General features: G+C 44.2%; 2 protein-coding genes across 3 annotated transcripts in view; one reads left to right on the forward strand and one right to left on the reverse strand.

Annotated features, from left to right (window-relative positions):
• The window catches only part of GMNN (geminin, DNA replication inhibitor), a 12,275-nt gene extending 8,971 nt beyond the window's left edge, over nt 1–3,304 (forward strand). For both annotated transcript variants that reach the window (XM_019544424.1, XM_019544434.1), the window contains exon 7: nt 3,099–3,304. In XM_019544424.1, coding sequence (XP_019399969.1) covers nt 3,099–3,290 — 192 coding nt within the window. In that variant the 3' untranslated portion in view covers nt 3,291–3,304. The remainder of the gene's footprint in view (nt 1–3,098) is intronic.
• A 5,142-nt stretch (nt 3,305–8,446) lies between these two features.
• CUNH6orf229 (chromosome unknown C6orf229 homolog) lies at nt 8,447–8,914 on the reverse strand (the record flags this gene model as incomplete). The annotated part of the gene is made up of 1 exon (XM_019540008.1): nt 8,447–8,914. A coding segment is annotated over one exon (465 nt), but the record flags the coding sequence as incomplete, so codon positions are not given.
• Nucleotides 8,915–11,725: the final 2,811 nt, after the last annotated feature.

The raw sequence follows: 11,725 nt of genomic DNA on the forward strand, positions 1-11,725 counted from the left end.
GAGAATGGGGTGAGAGACGGTGTTGAAGGCCTTCCTAAAGTCCAGAAAGACTATGTCCACTGCTACCCCTGCATCTAAGGATTTGGTGACCTGGTCGTAGAAGACCACCACGTTGATCTGACAGGACCTGTCTCTAATGAACCTGTGTTGGTTGCCCCTAAGCATAATCTCCCCTGCTGGCCCCTTGTGGATATGTGCCAGAATAATTTCCTCAAAGTTTGCCTAGGATCGAGGTAAGACTAACCGGCCTATAGTTTCCCGGGTCCTCCTTCCTCCCCCTTTTGAAGATGGGAACCATGTTGGCCTTCTTCCAGTCCTCTGGCACCACACCGGAGCACCACAAGTGCTCGTAAAGCCGTGCCAGGGGTCCTGCAATGACCTCAGCCAATTCCCTCAGTACTCTGGGGTGGAGATCGTCCGGATAAGCTGATTTGAATAAATCCAGTCCTTCCAGAAGTTCCCTGACTAGTTCCTCACTGACCCTTGGCCTAGGTGCACCTCCCCTGGGATCTAGTGGGGGTGACTGTTCCGGTCCCTGCTCAGGAAAATAGAGGCAAAGAAATAGTTAACTATGTTGGCTTTGTCGTCTGCTGTGATGACCAAATTTTCCTAGTGTGTCTTGCAGGAGCCCCATGTTACCTAGAACCTTTTTGCCCCCTATGTATTTAAAAAAAGGACTTCTTGTCCTTGATCTGGTAAGCTAGTCCGAGTTCCATCTCCACCTTGGCCTTCCTGACTGTCCCCCTGCATCCCCGAGCAACCGCAGTATAGTCCTCCCTGGTGATGGCCCCTCCCTTCCATTGGGTGTACGCCTCCCTTTTAGTGAGAAGACATCCCTGGATGCTTTTGGTGAGCCTTGGTGGCTTTTGTGCCCTCCTGCTCCCTTTGATCCGTGTTGGGATTACCTCCCTTTGGGCTTGGAGGATCGTCTCCGTGAGGAGTGACCACTCTTCTTGGACACCTGGCTCCCCTCTGGGAGCTCAGTGCTTCCCCGGCTATCCTCCTTAGCTCATTGCAGTCCAGCCTCCTGAAATCTAGGGCTGCAGCCTTGCTGTAGGCCTCTGCCACCTTGCGCTGGATGGTGAATTCCAGCAGGCGATTGATCGCTGTCACCCAGGTGGTCGAGCACCCGCAGCCCAGCCCCCTTACCAGGTCGTCACCCGTAGCCAGCACCAGGTCCAACAAGGCGTCTCCCCTGGTGGGGCTGTGCACCTCCTGGGTTAGATGGAGGTCCTGCATTCTGGCTAGGAACTTACGTGAATGGTCAGATCTGGCTGACTGCTCTTCCCAGCAGATGTCTGGAAAGTTCAGGTCCCCAGTGTTGACCACATCCTTTGACCTAACTACCTCTGTGAGCTGAATTAAGAATTCTTGGTCTAGCTCTTCCCCTTGGTTGGGTGGTCTGTAGTAGATCCCCACTGTTACATCTCTTTCCCCTCGACTGCCTTGTATTCTAACCCAGAGCACTTCAGTGTGCCCCTCCTCTGATTCTTTGCTAATTGATGAGCATGTGTATTCCTTCTTAATGTCGAGTGCCACACCCCTGCCTTTCCTCCCTGTCCTGTCCCTCCTTTACAGCCTATAGCCCTTGATATTCACCACCCAGTCATGCGTTGGGGCCCACCACATTTCAGTGAGTCCCACTATATCTGGGTTGGTGTCAGGTAGCAGGAGGGTAAGTTCCTCTTGCTTGTTTCCCATACTATGAGCGTTTATGTAGAGGCATTTGAGGCCTTGTGTGGATGTGTGCACTGGCCCCCTACTTTCAGCATTACCCTGGACCATGTCGCTTACCTGTGTATATGTTCCACTCGTTGGCCTAGGCTGGGCTGTACTTGTGGGTGTTGCTTGGTTTGGCAGTCCACTGTTTCCTCCGCCCTCGTCTTCCCCTTCCCCCTAGACCCTAGCTTAAAGCCTGCCGGAGGAGAGCTGCCAACCTAGAAGAAAACACACGCACCTTTAGGGGAAAGGTGGAGCCCATCCCATCCGAGCATGTCTCTTGTTGTGATGTGCCAGTCATTGTCAAGGAAGCCAGAGCCTGCCTCGAGACAGTCTGAGACCTAAAGGCCTAACTTTAGGTAGTTTCCAGTTGCATGTGAGCAGCCTACTAGATCACAAATGGAGTGTAATGAGAAGCTTTAACCATTTGTTGAGCAACTGACACATTTCTATTGTGGTTTCACTGATTGAACTAGTACAAATTCAAGCCTACCTCTGTTTTTATAATCCTTCTGTTTGCTGTTCATCTGGATAACAAGATAACATTAGGTTGTAGCAGGATTTTAAAAAAATAGACCTAAACTAGTGAGGATTATGTAGGGTGGAGGCAATGATGGTTTGGTCTTGCGCATTTTTCAAACGGTGCTTGCCTGGGATGGTGTATGTGTTTTTGTTTTTTACTCAAAATGGCTAACCTAGCTATTTACTAATAAAGGTGTGGCAGATGGTTGTTGGAAGACAGGTCCCTGTCAAGTTTGAACTAGTCATAAATTCATAGATTGTCAGGGGCTGGAAGGGGCCTTGCAAGATCATCGGGTCCAGACCCCCTGCACTAGACAGGAAAGACAACTGGGGGTCGGGTGACCCCAGCAAGGTGACTGTCCAGTCTCCTCTTGAAGATTTCCAGGGTAGGCGATTGTCATGATTTGCCTAATATCAATGACCTCTAAAGATTTGCTCTTCTCAGGTCAAGAATCAACAGGTTCATTCTAAAAAACAAAACAAAAAACACTTGGCTTGTTGCCAAGAGTCTTCTCATTTTATATTGCTGTGGTGGAAGAAAAAAATGTATATGTAAAATTGGGATCAAAGATAGTCATGGCAATATAGTGAAATAAAACCTTATTTGGAAAACAGTTTCTTTAAAGTTTGGTTAAACTCACTTCTGGCAAAATAGACTTTGCCTAGGGATTCTAGAAAGCCTCAAGCAAACTAGATACAACTGCAGACTGGAAATAGCACTTCTGGGTGAGATGTCAAAGAATGGTTTAACACTGGACTAATCGGAGAAAAAAAGTTTTTGTTTTACAGAAATGAGAATTTATATTCTAACTGATTGCTAATGTCCTATATAAAATTTTTCCTCCTGTATCTTCCAGAGACTGACTGGGCAGGTACCTGACAGCCTTGAAGCATTAAAGGATCTAGACTTGGAAGAACTTAAACAGGAGGATGAGGAGAAAGATTTGGGAAGTAATTTAAATAGTGATTCAGAAGAGGAGTCTTCAAAGTCACGCGATTCTGAGGAGAATGCTGCAGTCTCATGTGTGAACAACCCAAGAAGTCTGTGAAACTGGCTTGGAAATGTAAATAGCCAGGGTTTGTGTTTTGCAGCTTCCATTTTTGTTACTTTTATTTCATCTTTTTTCTTAATTCTGAATTCATTCTTGGACAAAACCTACTGCCAAACTTACCTCAGGTACAATTGTTTGAATTTTGTGGAAGCTTTAAAGGTGATGCAGCAGATTTTAACTGGTGATATGTAGCAATGGAAATATTTGTATACTGCCTAAACAAGGTTTTAGAGGTCACTTGTATAAATGCAAATACTATATATTTCTGATTTGTTTTGTAAATAGTTATCAGTTGGTGTGAGACGCACAGTATGTCTCAGACCGTATTTGATTTAAATAAACTTTACTCTTGCAACCTTTCTATTGCTTGATCAGTGTGAAAACATTGCTATGGTGTCCTTCTTGAAAGTGTAGCAGTGGAGCAATCCATCAGTGTGATCATAATACTTGGTGTGCTATGATGTGTGCCACCCAGATCTCCCCACAACTTGAATGGTTTTGTAGACTTTCTACTGTATTAAACCCTAAGTGAAAAAGGGAACAAACCATTTCACAGGAGGGCCTCTAAGAGTTCTGCAATAAGATGGGGTTAGTAAGCTTTAGAGCAAGTGTCACACTCTGTGCTGTGTAGCAACATGTGGCTATTGAACTAGTATCATGGCACTACAGCTCTTCCTAATTATACAGGCTAAGGCTATAGTTGGCATGTAGTTAGCTTCTTGTTGCCCTTGGAGTTTGCTGGGGATATGTAGCACAAATAGTTCTGAGTCCTTAGCTTCAAACTTCATAGTGAAGGCTAGTGATAAAATCTGGAAATTAGGTTCTTCATAGGAAAACTAAGTAGTTACCATTACAGACAATGTCATTACCAAACATCTGTAATAACACCACTGCTTAAAGTCCTACAAGTGCCCTCCTTGAACCCAGTACAGCTTGCTATACAGTTCTGGAGCAGTGGGGAAGAGGGAGAAAATGTATGAGCAATATCCAGTTTTCTAGTCCAAGAACAAGGAAGCATAACACTTCTTACTTGACTCCATATTCTGAAATAAGTTCTGGGTATATTTGTTGTCTTGTCTATTTGTCTGCTCAAGGACTAGATAATTTCTCAATGTTCAAAGAATCACTGAAGGATGATGCTGTAAGTGTTGTGGAATGGGGCATATCACTAAGTTCTCTGTAGAGTAGAATTGACCTGTTTCTTGTCTTAAGCTATTGCAACATAAATTTAAAGCAAGCGCACACACACACCCCTCTGCCTGTTTGCAACTGGCTTACTGGATGAGCATGAAGAAGGCATTCCACAGTCACTATCTTGCAGAGGAGTGATGTGGCTAATGTCTGCTTGTTATTAGATCTTCAGCTCAAGTGAACAAATACCCATTTACAGCTTGGTCAACTGGAGATGGCCTTCTGTGCAAGACTGCTTATGTTTGGCTCTGGTGAGATGCTTGAACTACCCTGTCTGTGGCCCATATGTTAACTAGAACAAACTTGTTTACTTACTGCTACTAAGCGTTTACAGGACCTTATCATTAAAGCATATGCAATACACCAACCATGATGGCTAGGTCTAATTGGCATTCTAAACATCCACTTTTAGGTAAAGAATGAAAATACTTTTGGAATTCACTAGAACTTTTCCCATACTTGAAAAGATGGTTAATTCAACTAGAAACTCTTGTAATAAGGTAGAAGCAGTTGCTAGTAATGAATACTATTAAGGACCTATGACTCTGCCAGCAATTGAGCTCTAATTTCATTTTTCTTGGTGAGAAGTCCAAATTTCAGGCTGCAGTAAATGTTAATGAAAAATAACAAAACTTAAAGCTAATTGCCCAGATCCGGGTTGTTGGGTTACATCATGCTGTGTGGGTGGGCTAGTCACTGGAATATGTCTCGATTTATCCTATGTACTAGTATGGATGGTTTGTTACCCTTACTTAAAGGGAGGATGGAAACACGTTAGACACTCGGTTTGAAGTTAAACTTTTGGAAGGTCCAACTATGCAAACTACTTTTAGTTACCATTTGTGAGCTCTTCAGGACAACTGTGTATCCCATAGTAATAGTCTATAAATCAGCAGCCCAAGTGAAGTTTCTACGGGCTATCCTTGAAAGCTAGAGGTGCACTGATATATCAGTTGCATATCAGATCACCGATAACAGGAAAATTAACATAATCGGCTTTTTTATCTCAGTTGAAAATGTCACCGATAAATGTCATGCGCATGCGTGCAGCTCGATAGCTTGGAGAGCAGCATCCTGCCAGTAAGTCGGATGGGGGGGAGGCAGATTGAGGCCCCCACAGTGAGGGAGGGAGTGGGGCAGGAGCAGGCCCTGCCTGGGCAGGGTAGTGAATGTTCCCTGGGGCTGGGAGCAGGACTGAACTGTGGATGGTTCATCAAGGGGATGAGGAGGGGGGCAGCTCCCTGCTGCTGCTGCTGCTGCTGCTGCTTGCACCCCTAGGAAGCATGGTGGTTTTGTGTCCCCCTGGATTTGTGTGCAGGGTGAGGGTGGGCTGCAGGTTATGGGCAGCACCCGCCTCTTCCCAGTGTGGGGGCTGGGCCAGGGCAGGGTCAGCTGTGCAGGGCAGGTGGCAGTGGCATTGGGAAGGGGTGGTATAGGTGGGCTACAGGGAATTTTGAGGTGGCCATAGCTCGAGGGTCCCCTCCCCACAGTGCTGCCCCTGCACTCTGTTCTGCTGCCTTTCCCTTAGGAGCCCTGCTGCCCCAAGGAGGGGCAGTGCAAGGTGGGGAGATGGCTCCCAACTCTGCTCCCAACTCTGGGATCCTGTTCGCTGCCCTGGCTAGGTATCGCCTGCCTTGTCCATTGCCCCACTCACTCCATCACTGCGAGGGCCCTGATCTGCCCTGCCCTCTCCCCCCCGCAACTTCCTGGCAGGATGCTGCTCTAGCTGCTGGACTGCATTCCTGTAAATCGGCTCTTGGATCGGTATCAGCGGAAATGGCTGACTTAATGATCGGTAGGGGTGTGCAAAGCAGTTTGTATTTGATTCAGATTGGCCTACTGAATTGAGCCAAATCTCTGCCAAATTAAATCAGGAACCAAAACTTTGCACAGCCCTGATAATCAGGTATTTGTATCATCCAATAAAATCTTGATCAGTGCATCCCTATTCAAAGCTTTTCAGCTCAAGAACAAGTTAAGTAGAGAACAATAATTTAAATATACTCATTCCTGTAATTCTAACACAAAGACAAATTTATTGGGTAGCTTAGGATAAGGTTGGCAATAAAAAGATATGACCAGGTCAGAACAACAGTAGTGTTATGGCAAAAAAATAAAGTAAAATAAAGCCCTCTTTAAAAGGGATAGGGAGGGAACCATAATTAACATTTTGAGTACCTGAGTTTTCATGGCATTATAGGACCATAGTTGTCTAAATAAGTGTCTAGGGCATTTGTACATGCTATGTTTTTTGCCCTTTTTTGTGCTGCAACTGTGTGACTCATTTGCATAAGAAGGATTTCTGGATGCTTTAAAAGTCTTTCTGGTACATTAAACTAAAACTTCTTGGATGTTGTTTAGTTTAGTTTCCAGCGAACTGGAGGCTTCTTGATTGGTGAGGAAGCTTTATTTCATACTTCGGAAGGAGTTAAAAACTGTTTCATAGGAAAGTTTCCCAAAGCATTTTCTGCTTTATGGGACGTCCAATACAAATACAGCAGTGGGGGAATAGGGGTTGCCTTCTTTGGGAAATGTTTTATGTTGCATGAGCACTGAATTAGAAGGTTTGTAGGAGTATCTGATGGCAGATTTTTGATTGGGACAAGGGAGGCCTTTGGTACTCTATTGGTGCCTGTAGACGTGTGGGGACATGGCTCTGCTGCGCTGGAGCATGCTAATTAATGCACCCCAGCAGCCTCCATGTCTCATGTATTCAGCATTCCCTCTCTTCAAAATGGCAGTGGGGGCTCTTCAAAGCTCATCAAATGAGCATTAGTTAAAGCACCCCTTCTGCCATTTTGAAGCACAGGATGTTGAATACACAAGACGCTGCAGGAGTTTTAACAAGAACACACGTGCCACCAGAGAATGCATAAAGATGCCTTATGAGATTTAAAGAGGGTCTGAAATCTGCTGAGCTTAGCACATGCCTAACTCTAAAATGTAGTCTTGCAGTATTTCATGTGAAACAGTTGTTGAATAAAATACATAAACAGTCCTTGAAGCGGGAACTGGACTCCAAACACTCCCTTTCCTGGTAAGTACTCTAATCTATAGCTTGAAAGTTGCATAGTCTTGCTCCCATTCTGTGGCCCAGTGACTCTTGAATGTGTCCCCATCCCCCCCAAACATCTTGTAATTTGGTGGGTAGGACCCTTTCCAAGGAAATGACAGCTGTGGGTTGGAATCCCCTCAGATAGCCAAGGGACTTAAGCTTAGGGCTTCCAATCCTGGATGAGTTCTCTAACCACAGTGGCCACTGATGCAGGTCACCATATGCTACACATGCTCTGAGAGCCTGCCAGATTGAACCCTTCAAGCAAGATAGGTGGAGGAATATCTAGCTTGTGGATCTTGGAGGTGATTCTGAGAAGGGTCCTTGGCTACTCAGTAATGCCAAGACTTGGGCAGTTCTGGGCACGTGCAGAAGCAGAACTTTCGGCATTTGGGGAGCTTTGATGTGGAAAAAAAAATGTTTCCAGACTTCAGGTTCCTTTTAGGTTTGACAGCAGGTAAGCAGAGGTTTGTAGGATGGCAGTTTTGGCCGTAGGTGTGTAAGTTGTTTGTTCTTTTGCACCTTTATTTATATGCATATCCATAAAACCTGGGTGCTCTGTAAATCAGAACCTCTGATTCTCAAGACCACGGTCTAATTCTAAGGGCGAATTTCTATTTTCACTATAAATCTTTGCCCCAAGGTACAAGATCAAGGTAAGGCTGGCAACTGTAAAGTTTCTTGAGCCTGCATATAGTGCAGGATAGGTTTGGCTGAGAGAAGGCTTAATATTTATGTACCTAGATAGGTAATTAGGCCAGGTTAGTTTTTAATTCCCAACTAGTTTTTTGGACATGGGGAAAAGAAAAAATGGCATTCAGTTTAACATTCTGAATTTTTTATTATGCCTTGTAAATGATTATGTCAATTAGCTTCAGATTATAACAGTTTTCAAGAGAGTTGATACATTTTAAGTATTGGAGATATTTTGAGACTTCTGAAACCCTAGAAGGGAGGATAATAATTCTGCATAATTACATGGCCAACTAGACCAGTCCAAGCTAGCCAGGAGTTCCAGCTTATTTTCTAGCATTTCGCCTCCCTTTTCACGAAGTATTTTAATGTAAGGGATATTGTTGTAACACATGACAGTCAGGAAGTAACAGGTCCAGGATTTAACCAAGATGCCCTCTGGTTTATCTGAAGAGGAATCTTTGTCTTCATCAAGGCAGGCAAGAAGAGCATCAGTGAGATTTAAGTCTTTTGCTTTGTTTTGGTTGTTGTAATTTATGTAGCAGATACCAGACAGTCCTTGCAGCACTAGGATCTTCACTTTGGCTGAAATATCCGGCAGCAGCAAGATATCACATAGGTCCTGAATATACTCTGAAGCATATGTTCCAGCATTTGGCTCACCTGTAATTGAAGGCAGTTTATAGATGTTTCACTTTCTAGGTTTAATCCAGACTATAGCTGTTAACTATATACACATGGATGTCAAAATTAAAATTGGCTCCAGTCTGAATTAACTAATTCTTGTTGAACGAGGATTAAAGTCAATGCAGACTAGGGCAATCTGAATTAGTCAATTTAAACTCTGTTAATTTACATGTATATACAGCAATTGATTTTAGGAAAAACAGACCTTAGGAACTCAGATAAGAAGTTAAGCATTGTAAATATCAGTCCTGGCAAGGGAAACTCAATTGCACTTTTTCAGAACAACAGAGGCTATCAAGCACCAAGTAACACCTTTACGAAGTCAAAATGTGCCAACAATACCTCATCCTGCTAGGTATCACGTCATTTACAGGTTATGGAACAGCACTTTAGCTAACTGCAACAATGTAGCAGTGCTTACCCAGGCTTATTATCCCCTCCTAGTTACTTGCAACCTCTGTTAAGGGGCCGTCAAATGTATAGACTGTATAACCAGTGCCCCTGCCATGATGGTCAATGATCAGCCTGCCAGCTTGCAAGGGAAAACCCACAGTTTCCTCCTGTAAAGAGGGAAATCCATGTTTTTCTGCAGCCAGTGGAAAACCTGGATCTTTGGTAAACATGCATGCCCCTAGGGCAAGCTGGGAAATTCAGTTCTACCAGCAAAATACTGGACATTTGTTCATATGTCAAAAAACCTCAAAGGCGGAGATCACAGGACCCCAAATGAGGACACATCCGGGAAAACCCAGATGTATGGTAACCCTGATCTAATCTAACCCCCTGCTCAACTAGATCATCCCAGACAAAGCTTTGTCTAGCCAGGTCTCAAAAACCTCCAGGGATGGAGATTCCACCACCTCTCTGGGTAGTCTGTTGCAGTGCTTTACTACCCTCCTCATGAAAGAGTTTTTCTAATATCTAACCTAAACTTCTCTTGCTGCAACTTGAGAGCATTGCTTCTCGTTCTGTCATTTGCCATCATAAAGAACAGCATTATGTCTGTGTATATACACAACAGCATCACGTTGTTCGTTTCATGACTAATATAATATTTATAGTTATAATAGGCATGTATTTAATTCCTATACATATTGTAGGATGTTTGTAGGTTGTGTATTAAGTGTATATGGAACTACTTGATTTCCCAGGGACAGTCATATAAAGCAACATTCCTTAGGACAGGAACTGAGAAACAATTTGACCACCGGTCAGAGCACAGAAAGAACTTAGGTTGGCAGAATAAATTGCCTAGTGCTGGGATCTGGCCTGATTTTCAAAAATTCAGGCAAACTGTTGTACACCTAACTATGCCAGCTGACTGATTCCTCTGACATTGCTCAGAGCTATAAGCTGGTCTTTCACTGAAATATCCCATTACTTTCATAGAACTGAGGCCCAACTGCTGCTATGCTGGGCCCTAGCACTTCTAACTTAAAATGCCTATGATCTGATAAGGATGAGATTTTGAGTGTTTTAGACTTCAGTGTTGCCATATGGAGACTTAGATCTCCCTCAGATGCCAGACATTTCAACAGGAATCCTCCGCACATGGACTCAGCGCGGAGCTGGTAGACAATTATTTTCTCTAAACTGGAAAGAAAGGCATCTAAAAGTGTGATCGTTTATGGGCTTATTTACTGGCAAATAAGGCAAGTCAAAAATGAGAGTTTAAACACAACTCCCCAGGCTATGCAAGTGGTAACACCCAAGGATGTGTATAATATGGTAATGACTGCTTCTTGGAGGAGCTATTTGGAATCACTCAGCATTTGGCACTGGGCTGCCTACACCTGGCACGTGGTGGTGTTATGCGCTATTGCCTGTTGTGCAGACTGCACGCAAATAAATATGTCAACCAGCCATTTCTGCAAGGAGGATGCTGTGCACATTTGTTTGCTGCTCTTTGAGGGTCATCTGAGATTTTTTTTTTTAGAACTAGATTTGAAGTGGAGAGCAGACGGCTTGAGAACCTGCTGAGCCGTCCCGCTGCTCACGTTCTGTTGTTCTTCAGTCAGATCCTGACTGTATTTTCTTGTATAGAAAATATTTATCCCACATTATTACTTTCTCTGTTTATTTAATGCAATGGCAAAGTACAGTTTAACAAAGGCTACTTGTGCCCTGAGGGAGACTCAAGTTTTTGGCCCCAGCATGAATACTGAGATGGCACTTTGTGCTCTGAGTCTGAGTGATTTCTAAAATGAGATATACTAATGGGAGGTAGTAGTGCCCTTTCCACCTTTCCCACCATCCCACTTTGCCTGCAGCACAGTCAAAGTAGTTCCACTGAATAATAACAGTGGTAGTCACAGTTCTGGGATCCTATCCCAGCTGCCTATTCCGCACACCGCCTCTGCTAGCCATGTAATCTGGAACAGAGGCTGGCTGGAAGAGCAACAGTATTGACCCATTAGTCGTTCTCATCAAGGGAAGGTGTGCAGGTAAGGGAGATGCAGGATACCTTCCATAACCCACAGCTGTTATACTTGGCGCTACTATGCTCTACTTCAGTTACGCAGTCAAAACTTTGAATGCATCTACTCTCAGAACTTTGCGCTGGCAGAACCTGTAACAGCCGGCTGGTTGGAACAGAAGTTGTAGTGAAGATGATTCAAAGGGTGACACTAGGAAGCTCCATGTGCTTGGAGATTTTCAGAATTGCTCAAAGCACGTGCTGTACCTCACGGCTGCAAGCAGCAGCACAGAGCGCACAGCACTGATGTAAAAATCGCGGTTCATTTCTCGGGAGGCGAAAAAAACCTTCAGCCACAGACACACTCTATTAGCAACACAAAAGGTATAT

The sequence above is a fragment of the Crocodylus porosus genome, unplaced genomic scaffold (assembly GCF_001723895.1).
Source record: "Crocodylus porosus isolate Cpor-Errol unplaced genomic scaffold, CroPor_comp1, whole genome shotgun sequence".
Classification (NCBI taxonomy): domain Eukaryota; kingdom Metazoa; phylum Chordata; order Crocodylia; family Crocodylidae; genus Crocodylus; species Crocodylus porosus.